Source organism: Peromyscus californicus, unplaced genomic scaffold, assembly GCF_007827085.1.
Source record: "Peromyscus californicus insignis strain IS unplaced genomic scaffold, ASM782708v3 Scaffold_7__1_contigs__length_154581171, whole genome shotgun sequence".
NCBI classification, from domain to species: domain Eukaryota; kingdom Metazoa; phylum Chordata; class Mammalia; order Rodentia; family Cricetidae; genus Peromyscus; species Peromyscus californicus.
In genome coordinates, this window is record NW_026294595.1 from 64,508,500 (window position 1) to 64,530,579 (window position 22,080).

Here is a 22,080-nt window from a genome sequence, read left to right on the forward strand (position 1 = left end):
CATTAACCACGTGAGCAATGTCAGATACAGGTTCTATCTCATTTCATTGGGTTTACATCCAATCAAACACTGGTTAATTACTGCCATAACCTTTGTCCACTCCTGCAACTGTATCTCTTGCAGTCAGTTCACTGTTGCAGTTTTCAGGGTTTGTAGCTGGATGACATTGATAACTCCTTTCCTCCTCCGGTAACATGCAAATTGCCTTCCTATACCATGAAAGCTAGTCACTGGGGTGAAGGTTCTAGTTAGGTACCAGCTCTATTTCTCCATGTTTGAAAACATGAGTATATGATATCTAGAGACATAGCATTTACTGTCAAGTTGCAGAGGGTAACCAATAGACTTATCAATAGCCTGTGGTATTTGAGGGGTTCTATAGGACCCCTTTGATCAGCTGTTCAATAAAATGTAACCCACTTCTGGCACACTGGGGCTCTATTCAAATTTCTCATATTGAATGTGTGCATTTTTGTGGGATTTCTATTTTCATGAATGTACTCTGTGCCATAGCACTGACCCAAGTATAAAACTATATTCTCTGGATAATAAATACTTCAATTTTTTCCAGTATGACTCTGAAAATTATTGTGTTAAGTCTTAAGGCTAATAATAAAATAAGTTAATTAGTTATTGATTGATTGTTGAGTTAAAGACTAGTCACTGTTTAGCCCAGGACAACCTGGAACTTACTACAAAGGCTGGTGATGTTTAGTTGTTTCTTCCAACATTATATAACATTGTCTTTTAGACAAAGTATAACATTGTCTTTTAGACAAAGACTTACTAAGACTCAAGAATAAAATACAACTTACAAGTTTCAGGAAATTCCTAATCTATATAAGATTCACAAGACTCTCCTCGAGGTCATTTCAGCAGTAATAACTACTAGAAAGTGGAAAGATGACTGGAAATTATACAGAGAGCTCAAGGGATGCAATTTTAGTGAGCCATCATTCATATTTGGTTACAATTTTTACTGATAAAGCTACCTTTTAGCCATCTACCCTTCTAAAAGTAATCTCTCACTCATGTTCCTGTAAGTAACCTCAATAAACTCACTGATTTCAGTAAGACTAGTAAGATAGAGTTGGATAAAATTGTTTTTTGTTGTTGTATGTTTTTTGGTGTATCCTTGAGTTCTGTCTGAGATGAACAGACATTTGTTCATGTATCCCCAAAAAAAGTTATCCCAGGCTCTCTCTAGCTCCCTCTGACTATGATGCCTCTGCTTCTTGGTGCTAGAATTGCAGGTGCTTCTGTTTTCAAACTGAAATACTAAAATTATTGTGCACTTATACTCCTCTAATCTCTTTTATCCTTTTTTAAAGAACATATGATGGTCCTTGCCATCATAAAATTTCCTATCTTCTGAGTTCCCATTGCTATATTAGCATATACTTTGTGTAATATTCATTTATATATAAGCAATTCCCTGAGTGCAAAATTAGTATAAACATCCTATAAAATAATATTACTAAAATAAATTTTATCTATAAAACTATCCATAACAAATTCTTTTCCTGCTTACCAACTTTATTTAGGTCACAGTGAACTTTTTTTTTTTAAGATTTATTTATTTATTTATTATGTGTACAGCATATGTGACTGCAGGCCAGAAGAGGGCACCAGATCGCATTACAGGTGGTTGTGAGCCACCATGTGGTTGCTGGGAATTGAACTCAGGACATCTGGAAGAGCAGGCAGTGCTCTTAACCTCTGAGCCATCTCTCCAGTCCCCCACAGTGAACTTTTAAACACAAATACCATTTTCTTTTTGATGTGAAAAAATACATTTGATAATAATAATAATAATAATAATAATAATAATAATAATAATAGTAGCAGTAATAACAACAAAAGTAACAATAAATAATCAGCAGCCATGTGGAATTCAGAGCACATAAATATTACATGCCAATCTGATTATGACTACGTCTTTTGTCAACAAAAGGACAGAAAAAAGTCTATAGGTTAGGTCAGGTACTTCAGGCACTTGGCTTTGCCTCATGGCTTAATATTATGGTTAGGAATGCCATACTTTTCACCTAATAAGACATATTTAAATCACCTGCAGTAACAAATCCCCAAACTATATTGCATATATTTGTATTTTATAATCTTACTAATTTTTACATATAATAGATTGCTTTGAATTTTTCAAGAGTTGATTCTAAATAGATTATTTCCACAGAAGATATCTTTTGAAGACATTGTCACTTGAAAATGTAGTTTAGAAAGTTGCAAAGAAAGGTTGAGTTGAATACCAATTATAAATTTATTTATAATTTCTGTGATATAGCAAAGGCTATAGAAATGGAGTGATCTGGTTACTGAATTATAATTATCCTTTCTTGGATTCTTATGTATTAAAAATAGTAATTGGGATTTGAGTGGATTATGAAAAAGAAATGAAGATTTATTTATTTTGGCAAAAGATGAATAAGATTATGGAGTAAAAAAAAATAAGCTGAAGATCACAATTCCAATGTGGCATTGCTTTTATAACTAGAGTTTATTAAAGTCTTGCCTTTTCTTTAAAAATCAATGTCTAGATGTCTATAGGATCACTTACTAAGGACAAAAAAGTTAATTATTTGGTTCTATAACAATTTTTAAGAGAATTTACAAAAATGGAAGACAATAAGTTTAATTTATAAGAAAATATAAAGCCTAAACTATTCTGTTAGACTGGATATTTGGAATAAATTATGACAGATTAATATTATCTAAATGTAAAATAAATGCTAGATACAAATGAGTATTGCATATGATTTTTGTCTATTAATTTCATTTAAAATATTGAAAATATACCAGTAAGTGGAATTTGAAGATATTAGCTAGATTGAAGTTAGAAATCATAGAAAAATAGTTATGACACAAAGTAATATTGGAAAAGATATTGACATATTTATTTTTAATATTTATTGTACTTCTAATTCCAGGCTGTTGGCAGGAATTCATTTCAAAATATAAGAAGACCTGACATCACCAGAGTAGAGCTTTTGAAAGATATTCATAACAAAAAAGATCTGATTGTTCGGTTAGTAGCTCATGATACTAGTCAAAAGGATTCTGAAAGTAACTTCAGAGAGGACATTATTTCTGATGAAGAGGAAATCATTTTAGGAGAGGTTATTGGACATCAGTGCTTAGGAGGAATATCTGCAGGTCATGGTGAAGAAGTTGTGAAAGCCTTAGAAACCAAAGTTGTTTCTCCAAAGACAACAATGAGTGCAAGCAGCCTGAGAAAGTTCTTAGCACTAAGCAAATGCTGTCAGCCCACTTCTGGTGAAAATATTGAAAGTATTGGAACATTTGGAAATCAGGCTATGAAACTTAACAAGACACATGTTAAAAGAGTTGTTGCTGAACTTGACATACCCTCTTCTAAAAGCTTAGCAGAAGGACTGTCTTCTAAGGACAAGTTACAGTATAAGGTAGGTGACAAACCTAATTCCCAGAAGCTTGGAAGAGTAGCCAACCTCAGACATTCTGTTCTGGGATGTACCTTGATTATCCAGCAAAGCATACTAGAGTCATCATCTGCATAAGCCTGTAGATATATAGCATAGGTTAAATAATTAACCAAGCATGAAACTCAATTAAGTATTTAATACAAAAAGACCTAGAACTACTAGCTGAAGGGAAAATGGAAAATCAACACTGCTTAAGGAAACTTAACCTTATTTGTTAAACAAGAGATTCCATGTTGTATTTGGGCTATAAATATTTGTTGAACATCCATAGAGAACTTCATGTCAATAGGATGGATCCAAGTGCCTGGCTAAGTTATGTGAAAGTTAGAAATGATCTATAGAAAGTGAAATTGTTGCATAACTTGTGTTAAGACCTAAGTCCAATCCACAGCACTGAAAACAAACAATAAAAAAAATCACTATTTTGTCTGTGTTATTTTTAACTAAATCTCAAATGTTCAATTTTACCAATAAAGACTCAGGGGCCAGAAGACAACCTACTAACTCAGAGAGGCAGCGAAAGCACCTGGCTGACCTTCCTCCTCCTCTGATATCCCAGGAAAAGACCTTTGTCCTCCACCATCTCCAACAAAAACCTCAAACTCAGTGTCCCTTCCTTCTACTTCCTGTGCATCTCTCCATCCATCTTCCTGACTCTCTCTTACTCTCTATGGTTTATTCCTATCTTCACATCCTAGCAACTGGTTGTTTGCTCTGCCTCTTGACCAGTGGTTGATTTTATTTAATCCTGTTTACAATATTCAAGCAGAAAGCTCTTGGATTAAAGGTATGTCCTAGGCCTGAGCCGCACAACTAGAAACAGGTTTTTCCAATAAATAATGCAATCTCAGGGTTCACAATGTGATCAAATATCTTGCAAAATTTCCCCTTTTTTGTCTAAATAAACAGGAAAGGTTTTTGACTCTAATATATTAAAACTATTTGCAATAATGAAGCTATATCTGTCAAACTTTCTACCATATCCAGCTAGGTTGTATTTGGAAGACTTAGGATTAAACATTTTTGTGTTCAAAGTTCTGTAAAATATTTGTCTCAGTATGATATGAACTCAGTAATTTGTCCTGAGCAATTTGTAGTCCGAAGCTGATCTTTGGGTCACACCCTGGGACTCTGAGCTGGGATTTCAGGCCAGTGAGCACAAAGTAGGTGATACCACTTGGCTAAATTTACTCTTTTTCTTGGGACATTTTCTCTTGATGATATATTTTTTTTTCTTTAGATGCTTCACTTATCCAGTAGTCTCTGGATTCCTTAGTTGGATGCTTTTATTCTCATGGAAGGGTAAAATCAAAACCATAACCCAACTCAAATACTGGGAGTACCTTTTCTTTTGTAGGTTCTATCTTTCCTAGGGCACAATGATTTTGGCAACAGAAAATGTATTATCTTTCAATTAAAATAATTATTTTGACATTTTGAAACTAAATATACCTCAGTATGTATGGATAAATATGCATATATTCCCCCTTTTCTTTATATATAAATTCAGTGTTTAAGTGTATTTAGTTTTAGATCACAAAGGACATTCACTTTGAATTTCAGCCTCCCTTTTGCAAGTGGCTTTTAAATTTAAATCACTATAATTCTTATGTTCCTGCCTCTCCCTCCCAAGAGCTGGGATTAAAGGTGTGAACCACCACCTGGGTATGGATTCCTTATAATAGTTATTGTCATAGGGTTGTCTTGTTTTAATTTGGTTCTCCATTTCCCCCTATTACTTAGGGGTAAATTTTTAAGTTTTTCAAATATGTAATCTGTAATTCTTGCTGATTTATTCTGAATTTGTTCCCTGACAACTTTTAATATTCTAGTGATACCAAATTGTCCACTATTTCATTACTTTTAGATGTTTTGGCTAATTTGCATATATGAGCAACATAAAATTTGATGTCTTTGCTAAGTTTTTCCATGTTATGCCATTTCCATTCATGCCTCCTATGACTGGATATCTTTGTCATTTATCTGAGAGCCAAATGTGATCATTCTCTTGGTCCCCACAGTTCAATAGGTGCCTCTTTTGGGAGAGGAGTGATAGGTTTAAGGATGAGGATTATGGGCAACTGAGCTATTTCCTCAGTGTGGGAAGGCACAGACCCTTTTGCTACCATACCCTGGTCGTAAAGGAATGCAGATAGGTACCAGTTCCACTGTAATACATTTCCTCACATAGCTAAGCCTGTGAAGGTCTCTGGCTTTAAATGGACCCAATCCATCATTGTAACGGCACCATTACGACATAGGGTGGCTGGCAATGACTGAGTATAAGGTACTCCATACCTCATAAAAATGTCCAGATTTGTCTCTCAAATGAGATAACATTTATTCTCCTTATGTGGAAAGTGTTTCCATTAGAAGCAAACAGGAAAAGTTGGTAGACACATTTTTTGCTTTATGAAGAATCCCCAGTTGCCAATTCAACAATAAATATGATATCCATAATTAGAATATCAACTGGTTCAATATTGGTCAGGTTTGCATGCATGGAGAAGAGCTTACAGTTGCAAAAGCTGCTTTTTGTTCCTGTTCCCATTGGAAATTAGATGCCTTTCTAGAAACCTCATAGTTTTCATAATATTCTGGAAACATGGTATGTGATTTCCATAGTATGCAAACATACCAATTAGGAGCTGTCTATGAGTTTTTTCCTGGGTGGTGAGATTAAAGGCATGTGTCACCATGACCTTGTTCATTGTAACTCTAGAATTTAGAAAACAACTCATTTATAGAGATTCATCAGTCTATGGTGGGATTAAAGGCAGGGGCTACCACTGCACTGCCAAAATATTTTATCTGAACTCCAAATCATTCCAACACTTGGAGATTTAGAAAACAAGTTTTAACTGTAGGAACCTGTAGATGTAATTCTAAACAGTCTTATTAAATAAGAAACACAGAGCCAAATAAAGAGTTAAAAGCCCAAAAGGTCAAAGCACTAGCAAATAGCCTTTAACTTATCAGCTGGTGCTGTCCTTCCCCTGAGAAAGAGACCTGCTTCCTGTGTGTCTGTATTTTTTATTGACTTTCTGTCCTGCCTTCTCATTGGATCTAAACCCAACCACATGACTTCTTTGTCACATGCCTGTCTATACAGACCTCCAGGTCTCTATGGTTGGTACTTTGATTAAAAGCATGTGTCACCAAGCTGGCTATGTCCTTGAACACACAGACTCTGCCTGCCATGTGATTGGATTAAGGGTGTGTGCTACCACTGCCAGACTTCTGCTAAATGCCTTGCTATTAGCTCTGACCTCCAGGCAACTTTATTTATTAACATACAAATAAAATCACATTTCAGCACAAATAAAATATCACCATAGGAACCCTTTGAATTTACTTACAACATTTTCAATCTCTTAACTGTATTTTTAATGCCAAATAACAAAAATATCCTTTTTATTTAAGAAGAAAACACAAAAGCTGATGTCCAAGATGGCATGGGCCATGTAGCAATCTACAGTCTATATTCTAACATGGAATTAAGACATGTGGTTTAAGAAACCTATTTTTCATTTCATGCTAGTAAGGCAAGTGTAACATGAATTGCTAAGTGGTCTTATTAATAGAAAACCTGGAGCGAGATTTTGGGGTGAAAGCTGAAAGATCAGAGGAATAGAACAAGCCAGCCACAAGTTCTTACCACTAGGAAGTCCTCAGCCCAAGAGAGCTATTTCCTTATATACTGCATATATATATATACTGCATATATATATATATATATGTGTGTGTGTGTGTGTGTGTGTGTGTGTGTGTGTGTGTGTGTGTGTTATATACCTTCCTGTGCCCTGCTATCTTACTTCCTCTCTCCAACCAGCTACATCATTTCCTGTTTTTGCCCAGGTCTATCACTTCCTGTCTGTCTGTACAGACCTACAGACCTCCATGTTTAACTAGTGCTGGGATTAAAGGTATGTGCCACCATGCCTGGCTCTGTTACCAGTATGGCCTTGAATTCACAGAGATCCAGATGAATCTCTGCCTCCTGAATGTTAGAATTAAAGGCATGTGCCACCACTACCTGACCTCTATGTTTAATATAGTGGCTGGCTTTGTCTTCTGATCCCCAGGCAAGTTTTATTTGTTAGAGTACAAATAAAATATCACCACAGGTAAATGTGCCTTTGTTAAATTATCACTCAAAACATTATTTTAGTTTTATTTTTCATGCCTAATTAAATGATAGGTATTTGTTAGTCTTTTTAAGTTAGTTTAGATTGACTGACCAAGCTTTCTGACGAACTAGCTCCTCTCCTATTTGAGGAGGTCTCCCTGTTCAAATCTAATCTTTATCAATCTTATTGGTTTCCATTGCCTTTCTTCTGTAGAAACAAAGGCAAAACTTCTTCCCTAATGTAGCACTCATCTCTGTTTCCATTCTGAGGTCTACACATCTTTAAAATATATAGACTGATTTAATTCCATAGTTTTGTTTTTATTATTATTATTATGCAGTGTCTCTCCACAGCTATCATTTATTTTCATTAGCATTTAGAAAATTCAAAGTTATTTAAGCACTGTGTAATCTATCTTAGGGTGTCCTTTATTGCCCCCTTTTTTTATTAAGTATATTTTTAAAAATACAATTAGATCTTTCTATATGTGCTTGTCCTGTAGGATTGTGTGGCATACCTGTAATATGCTTTATGTTGTAATATACAAAAATCTGTTTCCTTTTACTAGAGAATCAGCCTTTTCAGAACTTAAGGCAGTTACCCCTTGAAACCCTGAATATGTATCTATGGTATGGTGCACATACTTTAATTTTCCAAGCTCTGCAAAATCAAACACACATATTTGCCAAGTTTTATTTCTTTGGTAACCTTTTGGATTACTTCCTACAGGTCATGGGGCTCGGCTCTAAAAAGAACAAGTAGGACATTGCTTTTGTAATTTCCTTGGCTTCATGCCAGGTGATAGAAAAATCTTTTTCTTTGTTATTAACATGTTGTTTCTTATGAATTTCTGAGACTTCTAGCACATTTCTTATTAATAACTGATCAATTTCATTATTACCTTGTACTAGAGGGCCTATTAGACCCATATAGGATTTGATATGTGTTATATGTTATATACAATAGATGATTTCTATTTCTGATTACTTGTTGTAGTTGAATAAATAGTGAAGTTAATTCTGAATAATCTGGAATGAGTTGTAAAACAACTCTTTATGCATATTGAGAATCAGTAACTATATTAAGAAATCCAGGAATATCTTTAAAAATACATTAGAATGGCATATAGCTCTGAATTTTTTAACTGAATCATAACGGACTGCCTCTCCTGATTTATTTACATCAATATAGAATATAGGGGATCTAGAAATTGGTGTCCCTTTTACTATATGAAGATGAATCCAATTAGCTCTTTTTATTAACAGATGTCTCTTTCTTTGGGGGATATTTGTTGTTAATCTTTCTGAAAAAATTACTGCAAGCTCTGTGCCAAAGTTCATTTTCTGCCCATAATGAGGCAATTTCAGCATTAGTAAAATGTACCACAATTTCTGCTGGGTCTATTTCTGCTAATTGACAAAGTCTTCTTTTTCCTTTAAGAATCAATGTAGAAAAATTTTATATATGGGTCTTTAATTTTTCACTCTGTTTGTGTGCTAAAATATCTATTCTAAGATATATTCTCTCTGAGTAAGAATTCCTGTAGAAGAATCATAGATGGTAAAATAACCAGAATACAACTAAGTGTTGGCTCCAAGCAATCTAATGTACATCCTGTAATTTCTTTTCAACCAGACCAAATTCTCTCTCAACCTTAGCTGATGATTCCTTGAACTATTTAAGTCCTTATCACCTTATAAGGTACTTAGCTCTTGAGTAATTAATCCAATTGTGGAGCTTAGCCAGTTCTTTCAGCGATTTTTGAAAATCATTACGAGATTGTAATTGGTCTCTCCTGATTTCTTCTTTCTGTGGTCAAATTTTCAATAAACTTATCTTATATCTTGGATAATTGTTAAAATCTCCTCTTTGTATTTTTTTCTGGAGCAATTTGTAATCCCCAGCAAGGCAAAATTCTCTTTACTTCATCAAACATTTTTTTTCTAAGGTATATGTCTCTAAATCAGCCAGTAAGATATCATCAGTATATTGACAAATTCTAGATTGAGGAAACTGTTTATGAATTATTTCTAATGGCTGTTGTAAATAATATTGATATAAGAGGGCCTGTTAACATTCCTTATGGAAGAACGTTCTGCTGATAACTTTTAACAGGCTGAGCATTACTATAAGCAGGCACTGTGAAGGTGTATTTTTCTTTATCCTGTTCTTGTAAAGTTATAGCAAATTAAAAAAAAAAAGCAGTTTTTCAAATCAGTCACTATAATAGCCCTTCCCTTAGGTAATAAAGAAGACAAGGAAATTCCAAGCTGTAAAGAGCCCTTTAACTAAATCACCTTATTTGTGGCTCTTAAATCTGTTAACATTTTCCATATCCAGATTTTTTTTTAATGACAAATAAAGGAGAATTCCAAGGACTAGCCAATTCTTCAATGTGTTGAGCACTTAGCTGCTCCTGTACCAGCTGTTCTACTGCCTGTAGTTTTTCTGATGTCAAAGGCCACTGTTCCATCCACACATATTTGCCATTTAACCATTTTAAAAATAGGGTAGTTGGTACTTTTAAAAGACCAACAGCTGCTGTGTCCTATTTATGTACAACCTGAATGGTCTGTGACTCCTCATGATAATACCTTTTTTTTTTTTTTTTTTTTTTTTTTTGGTTTTTTCGAGACAGGGTTTCTCTGTGTAGCTTTGCGCCTTTTCCTGGAACTTGCTTTGGAGACCAGGCTGGCCTCGAACTCACAGAGATCCGCCTGGCTCTGCCTCCCAAGTGCTGGGATTAAAGGCGTGCGCCACCACCGCCTGGCCGATAATACCTTTTAACATTTTTCTTCGAAGTGTCTTTTATTTTATGGTTTGTTTATGAGATTGGAAGAATGTTAACCTGTGTTTTCCATTGCTGCAACAAATCACTTCCCCATAAATTCATTGCTATGTTAGCCACATATGGCTTTAATTTTCCTATTTGTCCTTCTATCCCTATACTCTCCCCTCATCTTGCACTTTGTTTCCCTTGAGGTAAAGTTCCAGTCCCTAAAGCTGAATATTTACCTCCTGAAGAGGTCAATTTGGATGCCAACATTTTGGTGGAATTATTTATATCTAACTCCTGTGTCTAGTAAACCTTCAATTACAATGCCATTTATTTGTATTTTTAAGTTTGGTCTCATCATTTGTAGCCGTTTGCCAAAATACTTGTTTTCTTGTCTCTCCTGAAATTTTTGTTTTACTTACTGAAGCTGTTCTGTCCTTGATTACATATAGATCAGTGTTATTTTTAACAACAGGTATTAAGACTTAATTGTTCTTTTTATGAGTTTCTCCAATGCTGTCAGGGAATTATTAAGCCAAATTTGATATCAAGGCCTGTGGGAGGTCCCTTAGGACATTTTGATGGCAAAGAGTTACCTTTCCTGTCCCTTGTTGATCTGAATTCATTAGTACAAATCCAGCCTTTGTCATATCTTCTGCATACACCAGAAAGCTGGGGCCTTCTGTTTGGATTATCTACAGAATAATCATTGTTTCTTGGAATGCCTTGCCTACAATCCCTTTTCAGATGACCTTGATTACCACAATTAAAACTTCTGACATTTTGACTTTTCTTAAAATTTTCAGAAATTATTTCTCTTATAAGTATAACATCATAAACATGAGATCCAATATCAGTCGTATTTCTAATCCACTCATCTATTGGTGCTGATCTTGCCTTTAAAGGCCTAATCGCCCTTTTGCATTCTGAACAGAGATTTAATTAATATTTGTCTGATTTCTGGGTCTGATACTATTCTATTTGCAGCTGAAGCCTATCTTCACAAAAAATTAATGAAAGCTTCTTTGGGGCCTTGTATAATTTTAGTAAATGATTCAAGCCTCTTTCCTGGTTCTTCAACTTTGTCCCAAGCAGGTAAAGTTGCTAAACAACATAACAGCAAGGCCACAGCATGATCATCAAATTCAAGCTGTCTTTATAACTCAGCACATTGACCTTTACCTCAGAACTTACCTTGGGAATACCCCAACTCTATTTTGTTGTTCTATGGCCCTACCTTCCTCTTTTCACCATGTTCACCATTGTAGCTGAGGACTAGCTCTGAATATTGCTATTGCCAAACCTTTCCAGTCTTGGGGGATAATTCTTGTCTGAGTAGACCATAAATTTAATATCTGTTTCACATAATGCATGCCATATGAAACAATCACTTCCTTAAATCTCAAATATAATATTTTTACAGGATTCCTTTAACTTCTTGATAACTTTGGGGATGACTATCATCTTCTGGTAGTTCTTGTATAGTAACTGGGTAAGCTAAGTTTGATTTTCTAACATCCTTGGGCTGCTGCCCTTCAGTTTCATCATGTGGTGGTGCAGTAGGCTCTTGTATAAATTCCTCTGTCTGTGTCTGAATATTTTTCTTATTTTCATTTATAAGTCTTTCTAAGGCTTGTATGCTATCAATCCACTTCTCATATTTGTCACAAAACCCCACTATGACCATTAAGGCTAAATTATGAATTACCAGACTGATAGTATTTATAATAGATATTATGTCAATCTCAGTTAAGTAATTTATCTTCTCTTTTTCTGCTTCTGTTTTCAAGTCACCTAAAAGAGCATTATTGAGGGTCCTAATGTCCTCATATTATGATAATTCCCATCCTTAACATGGGAAATATTTTTCCTTTTAATATTACTTAACTCTCTCATTGAGGACTTCCAAAGTATCTTACCAAATATGTCTTCTCAGTTTATTTGTAGCTGGCATGATTTCTCTGTCCTTGTGCTCATGTCTCACATTGGGCACCAAATGTTGCTTTTCTAACTAAATCTCAAATGCTTGTTTTATCAATAAATACTCAGGAGCTATATGCTGTGGTGAAATCCCACTAGCTGAGCTAGTGGGAAAGCACCTGGCTGACATCCCTCTTCCTCTGACATCCCAGAAAAAGAATTTTTTTCCTATGCCATCTCAAACAAAAACCTCAAACTCAATGTCCTTCCCTTCTACTTCCTGTACATCTCTCTGTCCATCCCCTGACTACCCTTACTCTCTGTGGCTTTTTTACTTAATAATCCTATGTTCACTTCCAATCAACAAGTTGCGAGCTCTGCCTCTTGACCTATGGTTGACATTATTTAATCCTGTTCACAATATTCAAGCAGAAAACTCTTGGATTAAAGGTGTGGGCTAGGCCTCAGCCACATCACAACTAGAAACAGGATTATCCAATAAATAATGCAATCTTGGATTCACAATGTGATCAAATATCCTGCAACAGGTCTGAATCTAGACTTGCTTGTACTTAATAGATATATTACCTTCATAAAATATATGGTGAATATTTTTCTTGCATAGTTTTTGACATCTTACCTAAATGTAACAAGTTATATCTAGTATTTTAAACATCACGCATATATTCATCCATTAAACTTCTTAATAGTGATGGGGTACAGTTCATGTTACTGAATCCAAACCATCCAATGGTGATAAGAGACTCAGTGACTCTTCTGGTTTTGCCCTGTCCAAAAGTCAGTACTATTCATATTTTGGGAAATCATATAGTGTGAGATTTCCTAGTGAGACAATTGCCTTAATTAAACATCCTACCACAGTTTTTGTACTTCTGTGTTTAGACTAACACGAAATCTACAGTAAACCTCAGAAAATAAACACATTTAATTTCAGTCAAATCAGAAACACAAGATTTCCCAACAAGTAGATCAGAGTATGTGATAAAATGTCTGATCATACAAGCTTATGAGATGCTTAGAGTTGTATCTCTGCTCTTCTATTTAATTAAATAAACTGTAATTAAAATATTTTAAAGTTTAAAATGGAATATTACATTCTTCAGTATCTGTACTTTACATTTAAAATGTGTTCAAAATCTAGTACCACAATTTAGAATATTTTTACATAACCATTTCCAAGAAACTTACACTAGAAGAGACATTTTAATTAGAATTATAGGAACCATCTCTATTTTTACCTTCTAAAATAATATTTTTAAGTAATCTATAAAACTTTTCTTTCATTAAAGTATTGATGGGAATACAAAAATGACAATGAGGGAGAAAGTATATATCAAGTTCTGTGTGTGTAATACTTGATTTATAATTTTACAGAAAGAAGAAAGACTTGCTACTGAGCCAACACATTACTTCATACACAGAATTATGAGTACTTCATCATATAACCAAGAAGACCTCCTTTCTAGGTACAGAAAACTTAATGCAGAACAAATCTAGAAATCTGAGATGAAAGAATGGTTCTGTTAGCAAATGAGAAAGTGTCCAGTATCAAATTCTTCTTCACTTCTGATTCTCATCCTTTGACTCTAAGTCTTAAGTTTTCTCTTACCATACAATGCTGTATTTCTAGTTACCTAGCCTCTATATATTTTTCAGATACCTGCTCTCTCATGTAAATGTCATGTTTTTCAGATACCTGCTCTCTCATGTAAATGTCATGGATCAGATATTTGCTAATGTGATAGGGTGCTGTTATTGCTTGTGGTTGTTATTATAACCTGAAGAATAGGCATAGAGTCAGCAGCAGAAAGTGTTCTGTCAGCACAGGAAGACTCCTGCTCAGTTTTGTAAAGCAACATGGAAAAATGTTAAATTGTAGTACTCAGAGATTCATTTTAAAAGCACAAACTAACTGTAGTAATATAAAAACATAAGGTTAAACTGTAAATTATTAAATACAGTAAGAAGTATACTGTTTTGTGACAATGTGAGCAATACAAATTGAGAATGAAAAAAAAATCAATACTAGGAATGGAAAATATTTGCAGATTATATACATCACACACACACACATATACATATTACAGATACACGGGGTCACTATATAAACCACTCCCTATACATCATAATAAAACAACAAAAACACTTTTAAAAATACGAATTATTTGAATAGAAAAATCCTCTAAAAGGATGTACAAAAAGCACGTGAAAGGTGCTCCACATCATTAATCCCTATGGAAATGTGAATCAAAATCTCAGAAGATGCCATTTGAAACCATGACAGTCACTGAAAGGAAAGAAGCAAGAAGAGAAAGCAAGGAAAGGAAAGAAAAGAAGTATTAGGGATGGAGAGAAACTGGAACCTTTATGTATTGATGGTAAATTATAAAATTGTGAAATCATTATCAAAAGCAGTGTGGCACTTTCCTAAAGAATTTAACATAGAATTAGTGTGTGACCCAGCAATTCTGAATATATTCCAAAGAATTGAAAGCAGGTACTGCCATAGATAGTAGTGAACGTGTGCCAATACCAACATGATTCAAAATAAACCAATGAGAAAGGCAACCTTTCATCGTTGTTCATCGGTGGATTAAATCAGGAGAAAAAAAAGTCTCATTCTTTTGAATATTATCTACTACTTAAAGAACATTCTCACATACTACAACATGCGTGAATATGGATGACATTGAACTAATTAGAGTAAGTCACAAAGTGACAAATATAATTGCGACTCTACTTATTTGGAGTATTCAAAATCCTAAAGATAAAAAGTAAAATAGTGATTTTTCTGGAGGAAAATGGGTGTTAGTGTTTAAGCACAAAACATGTCTGAAAGTGGGAGATGGTGATGTCTGCATAGCAATGAAAATGTGCTTAATGACACAAAATCATACATTATAACTTTCTAAGGTTGTCAATTTTAAGTATATTTAATAATAAATTTAAAAGTGGGGAAAAGTAATTCATAAATCATTCTCATTTCATTTTGAATTTTAGCAACATGCTATTCCAGGTTTGCTTCCATGTAGAGAATGGCAGATTGTTGTTAACCAGTAGCTTCTTCATTTGTTAAATATACACATTAAAAATTATTCTTTTTTATTTTATTTTAGTGAAGCAGAAGAAGTTAAACCAGATCCAAAGGCTAATGCACTAGAAGGTTGGATATTTTTCTTAACTTTTAGAAACTGATGAAAAAGTAACTTTTTTTACTATTTTGATAACTTATTTCCTACTTAGAAATGTTAATCACTAACCTTGAAAGTGATGCTAATTTACTTATCCATTAAGTATATCTACTTTAATGAAGTGATTTGTTACCATTTCATCCAGCTGTTAAAATAAGCCAAATGCTTATAGTAATTTAATCTGATATTATAAATTTACATTGATAATCCTCTTATAAATAAAGAGCATGTATTGTTATGCTAAATTATATCTGGACTTGAACTGGAATTAATTAGCTCATTGAAAAGTTATGCTTTCCTTGTATTAGAGCTTACCCCTACTAAGTTGCAAAAGGCCTTTTAAACACAAAATTGAGTTGTTCACAACAAAATCTGGCTAGCCTGAACTGTTTTGTTTTGTTTTTAAATATCAGCTTGTATGAAGTGCTTCCCATGTTTTTAGGATGTTTTATTCCAATATTGTTCAATATTGCTCAGGAGATCAATCTGATTAAATTATAAACAACATATACATGAGGTATAGAGATTATTTTTACTATAACATGCCCTTGAATTCAAGCCACAAGTTTATCCCAACTATTGCTCTGCAACCCACTCATGAAACAACTTCTCTTCACTTGGATGTAGAAATAATTTTCACTGTTAGCAACATATCATACATGATTGATTGAACAGCATCAACATGTCATAATTTGTATGTATAATGGTAATCACCACCAAGATTCCCGAGTTATGAATCATGGGTTGTAATATCCAGCCAGGAACTACTTAATGCAATTCTTTGATTTCATTATTGAAGACAGTCAAGCAGGAGATGAGGACATTAGTGTCCAACATGTCCAGCTCTTTGTCTAAGAGTCCACACCTGGCCTCATTCCCTGTGATTAAATTTTGTGTATTCTTTCATTTTGTCTAACTTTGATTTTTGGATTACGCATATTTCTTATATTTTTTCACTGATATTGTCACTGACCAACTCATTTATTCATTCATTCATCTGAAGATTCACCAAACAGTTCATTTTTGTTTTTATAATATTCCATGTGTAAACAATACTGACAGAGTTTGTTCTTATGGAATTTACATGGTAACTTGAGTTGAAGAATCCAATCATCAGAATATAAGATAAACGTAGAGGTTGTTAAGTCCCTTCCAATTTTACTAATGACAGAATTTCAAGACATTGCAATGGTTACAAGACCCTCCATCATTAGCTCATACTGCCCCTTTTGTCTTTCTTAACTCTTCCTCTATTTTCCTTGTGGCTTCCTCTACTCCAGCAAACTCTTATTCCTGACTCCTTTGCTGTCCTTCAATCCTACAAAGGCTTTCACTTGCCATGATTTCTGGAGTTTTCTTTCCCTTTAGTCTGTCTTATTCTTCCCTCACCTGTAGATTTTTTCTACTTCACATTCCCAGAGAGCTCTCTAATGATCAGAGACCACGAAATGGAAATTAATTGCCTTCTGTGATCTTACATAGGCCACATATTCGCTTTCTTTTTCTCTCCTGCAGTTTTCTAAAAGATGGTGTGTTTTAATTATTTGATCTTAACTGTTTTTTATCGAATGCAAGCTTGCTAAATTGATGTCCACTGAAGCCTAAAAGAGCATATTGGCATATAGATGTTAAAAATATTGAATGATACGGGATATAGAAGAAGCTAAAGGAGTGTGGAGGAAGCATGTGAAAACAGTTTGGGTTATGAGAATAAGGTATCCATTAGATATTTAAGCTGAGATAACATGTGAGCCATTGGATATTTCAGTATAGATTTCAATGGAGGACTGGCTGAACACATTTATTCCTTGTTTCATACAATATAAAACAAAACTTCAAGTAAGTGTGAATAGCTGAGCCACTTAAATAACTGGAAATTTTATATTCCTCTTAATCAAAACAGCTTTCTAGACAGTCCTGGAAGTACAAAGCCTATGCACTATAGAAAAATTAAAAAAAAAAACCTGGTGTTTACAGTTTTGGCCCTCATATTGAACTCAAATATTCTCAATAATGTTAAAGAAAAAGTAAGTGCAGTCATGTGCAACTTAAAGTAGAATCAGATCCTTTAGAAATACAATAAATTAATCATGGACTTACTAGTTGTGTCAGATAATTCTATCATTCTTATTTACTTGAAGTTTTTCCTTTACTGTTTTTCCAGAATCTGTATTGCTCCTAAATGATAATTCATAATACTCACTTGTGATGGCTTTTGATGACTTCATATGTATAGAGTACATAATACTTGAATGTGCTGTATTTCCTCATGTCTTTTTATGATAGTGTCCAAGTAAATAGTCTCATTCCCATTTTTGAATGAGGATACTGAGTCAGAAAAGTTACATTTAATTTGTCACCCACTTCTAAACAATGAAGCTAAGACTTAACAGAGATCCTGTGTTAGCAGATTAGTTGCCCCACTAAAAATGGGTCTCTGAGAAATGTTGCTTGCCAATTTATTTCTGCTTCCTTATGTTTTGATGCTGTTGATCTCCCTTGGAACCTCCAGCAGCTTTCTGATCTGAAACAGTTCCACTAGATTTTCCTTGAGTATTACAACAAAGTTGCCCTGTCTTAAAACATCATCACTTTCTTATTTATTTTTGTTATGTGTTTTGTTTTGAGACAGAATCTTACTATGTAGTTCTAGCTGGACTGGAACTCGTTATAGAGACCAGGCTGACCTTGAACTCACAGAGATCAGACTGCCTCTGCTGAGATTAAGTGTGTGCCACCATGTCTGACTCACTTACCATTTTGTAGTTAGATAAATATAAAGCATGTTAAAGTTGAAAAGGCACTTAGGGACTATCATTAAAGTAATCTCTCTTTTATAGGTTAAAAATTAGGCACAGGGATTAAGCGGCATTGCATAGATGTATAGCTACTGAAGCACAGAGTTTGCTTCTCCTGACACATCATACTCATTTTTCATAATTTCCAAGTGAAAAGCAAATACATCTAGGGTATTTCTAACATTCTAGGTTTGTTTCAAATTTGTTCCAACTGTCTATCCATTAAAAATAATAATAATTGTATGTCTAAATTATATCAATTGAGGCAAAAATATTGGATTTGTATCAACAATATATGTATGTATATGTTTATGAATGTATGTGTGTGTGTATATAAGAAAAAATATTTCTTCCCGGTTTTTCCAGAACGTTCTCAGCAACCACAAGCAGGAAACTCAAGCTGTGTTCAGGTAAATAGTTTTCAATATCTTCTAGTTTCTGTACAATGGGGTTCAGTTGTAAAATAGCTCAATTTTTAAATTCTATCAGAGACTGAGTGGCATTATTGAGGAACATCAGAAAACACTGCCTTATTCACAATCACTTCATACTCAGATCTCCCCATCTGAATGAGTCTGCCCTTAATATCTGAAAAAAACCTTTATGAAAGTGTTTGATCGTTGGATTTTAATAAGAATTCATTGTTTGGGTGAGTAGAGTAAGCCACTGATTCTCAACACCTAACTACAATTCCATTAATAGCTTGTTCTGATTCTGAAGAAAAGCCTAAAGGGGTGAGTTACTTGATTCTGCCTAGGACTAAGGGGTCCAGTGATGATGTGGGAGATGGAGACAGACATTTAGGGTAACTTCAAAGATGAGTCAAGAAGGCTATGAATGCCTAGTTTCACCCATGTTTCCACGTTTCTACAGACTCACTCTTTTTTTTTCTTTATTAAGAAATTTTCTACTCACTCCACATACTATCCACGGATCCCCCCTCCTCCCTCCTCGCACCCCCTAGCACTCTTTCCCAAGCCACCCCGCATCCCCACATCCCCCAAATTGAGGTCTCCCATGGGGAGTCAGCAGAGCCCAGCACACTGAGCCTAGGCAGGTCCAAGCCCCTTCCCACTGCACCAAGGCTGTGCAAGGTGTCATACCACAGGCACCGGGTTCCAGAAGCGTGCCTGTAGACCAGGGACAGATCCCGAACCCCCTGCCTGGGTGCCCCCCAAACAGTTCGAGCTAAACAACCATCTTCCATATCCAGAGGGCCTAGTCCAGTCCCATGGGGGCTCCACAGAAACCAGTCCACAGTTCATGGGCTTCCACTCAGACTGACTCTTCACATACAGCTAACTACTATATGGTGTGGAATGAGGAACATTCCTCTTCCTGAACCCTTTTAATAGATCCTGATGTAATTCTCTTTGTTTCATTCTTTTTCACGGTGTCTTCCTGGTTTATTTTAATCCAGTTTCATTATTTACAGTACATTCAATAATACAGAATTACAAACTCCCCAGCCACTCAGCAACTTTCCAGTATTACAATATAGTACAATGTTCAGATCCAATTCATAAAATACTGTATCACACTTAAAGATATTTTTGCCAGTTTTCCAAAGAAACCAGTCCCTTCTACAGTCAACATAATCTTTATTTATGAATGTAAGCATCTATTTAGCAATCTCCAACCTCATTTAATTCATACATTGCAGAAAATAAAATCATGTGTCAATGGAAGAGAGGCCCTGAAGTTCTAGTCTGAAAGTCATTAACATTCTTTGACTGACGCTGAATTCCTAGCGAGTCTACACTCTTTCACTGTTGTACTTTCCTTGTTTGTTACCTTTTCCATACCCAAACTATTATTAAAATTGTTACTCGGTGCATTTCTAAATAAAATTGTATGCGTACCCTTCACTCACACATATCCACTAGTTGATTACAACTGAAACTGTGGACAATAGGATTTGAAAATAAATAATAGAAGTTCAGAATGGGAAATCAAATCTCAAAGAGCAGTCAATACCATTTCTTAAACATTCTTTAACAGTTTCCTAGCACAATTCTGAAATTTCATAGAAAGAAAAGATAAAATGAAATTTGCTTAGAAGGCCTTGATACTTACCCATAGTGGTAGGGAATGGGTTGTTTTTTCTGCTGCCATGACAGTGTCAGTAATGAAAATAAGATGTCACCTAAAATTCTGAAAGAGAATTATTCTTTCTTACCAGAGGACATAAAGCTTCCAAGCTGATGAAAACTGTGGAGTGGACCTGTTTTGTTTCTGTTCTTTGGAAGTGGATACAATCCTAAGGAGTATGAAACATAACATACAGGGAGACAAGAGCCCTAGGGCATTATAACCAGCTGATTAAAGGGAGAGGGTCTGTTAAGGGTCAAAAGCTAAGGGGAATTATTTATAGAAAGAGAGACTTAGGCAAGGCAGTACCTACATGTCTGACTGAAGATTCTATTTAGTAGTTGAAGTTATATAGACGAAAGATTTTGAGAACTTGAGTCTTGGTAGTGGCCATATCTTGCCTTTCAGGAGCAGTTACTCTTCTTTATTCAGAAAAATGACACATGTCTCAAAAAAAAAAAAAAAAAACAACTAGCATCTGGCATGTTCCTAGAAATACCAAAACAAGTGACTCAATTGTTTCAGAACCTGAAAATTGCTAAACTTTACACAGAAGAAATTGAGAGTTGCAAAGTGAAGCATTTTGGCTTCTCCCTTATCATTTTATCCAGTCTCAGAAACATGTTTGCAAGGTATTGCAGTGAATGAGGAAGAAGAGGTAGACATTTTCTAAGAGTCAACAGGGCTCAGCCTTTGGTTGTCATGTGGTTATAGCCAACGTCATCACCTGTCACAAAGACAAATCCTCAATACTATAAATGGAAAAGTTCACCTGCCTGAGTCTCAGAGTGGGCTTATTTGAAGCAGAAGAATACAGATTTCACTTGCATGAAATTGTGTAATGGTAGATATATATTTGGGTATTTCTTGGCATATGTAATCTTGACTGTCTAAAGATCTGACTATGCCAATTTGTCTTGGCAGTTTGTCACCATCTTTGAAGGATCAAAAAGAGTGACCAGCAGTACACATCCCTCAAAGGAACATATTTCAGGTACAAAATGCAGTAACTTTTAAACACAAATGAAATAAAACTCTTATTAATTATTGTGAATGTAGACATTTTTATCATTGATCTTTCCAGGATGAGTGGCCCTTGTCTTGTACATTATTAATATGGGATTGATATAATAATGATACTATTTGTATAAAAATCTATAGATTATTATATAATTGTCTTTAATGTTGGACACCAAGGGGTAACAGATGGTGTAACTAACATTTGTTAGGCTGCAATTATCCATTTGTTACCAAAGAATGAAATGGGAATAATTGAGAAGAAAAACCATAATGAGTTCTCAAAAGTCCCATAGCTGCTGAGCTACATAGAACCACGGGATTTTTAGGGCCTATGGTCATTCGGAAGCAGCATGGTTCACAAGAAAGTATGGCTTCCTGAGCAAGGTGGATGATGTAATAGAAGTGGAATAAGGACTGTGGTCACTGAATGCTAGATTCCTAGCAGGCTTTTCAGAGCATTCTTTCTTTCTTTTTTGAAAAAGAGAAACTAAATATAGATATTTAAGGAAAGATTCCTAACTTTTGAAATTATATATTGTAGTTAGGAAAATGTTGAATTTTGACATCTTATGTGTTTTCAAGTTCTATTACAAGTTATTATAAATTGAGATATTTGCTAAAAGACTCAGGCAATTAATAGTTGATACAGAAAAC

General features: G+C 34.6%; 1 protein-coding gene across 2 annotated transcripts in view; it reads left to right on the forward strand.

The window, feature by feature from the left end:
• The window catches only part of LOC128102286 (fibrous sheath-interacting protein 2-like), a 79,930-nt gene that overhangs the window by 57,148 nt on the left and 702 nt on the right, over positions 1-22,080 (forward strand). For both annotated transcript variants that reach the window (XM_052725890.1, XM_052725891.1), the window contains exons 18-22: positions 2,946-3,440; positions 13,701-13,792; positions 15,443-15,489; positions 18,682-18,725; positions 21,331-21,400. In XM_052725890.1, the coding sequence (XP_052581850.1) occupies positions 2,946-3,440; positions 13,701-13,792; positions 15,443-15,489; positions 18,682-18,725; positions 21,331-21,400 (748 nt within the window). The remainder of the gene's footprint in view (positions 1-2,945; positions 3,441-13,700; positions 13,793-15,442; positions 15,490-18,681; positions 18,726-21,330; positions 21,401-22,080) is intronic.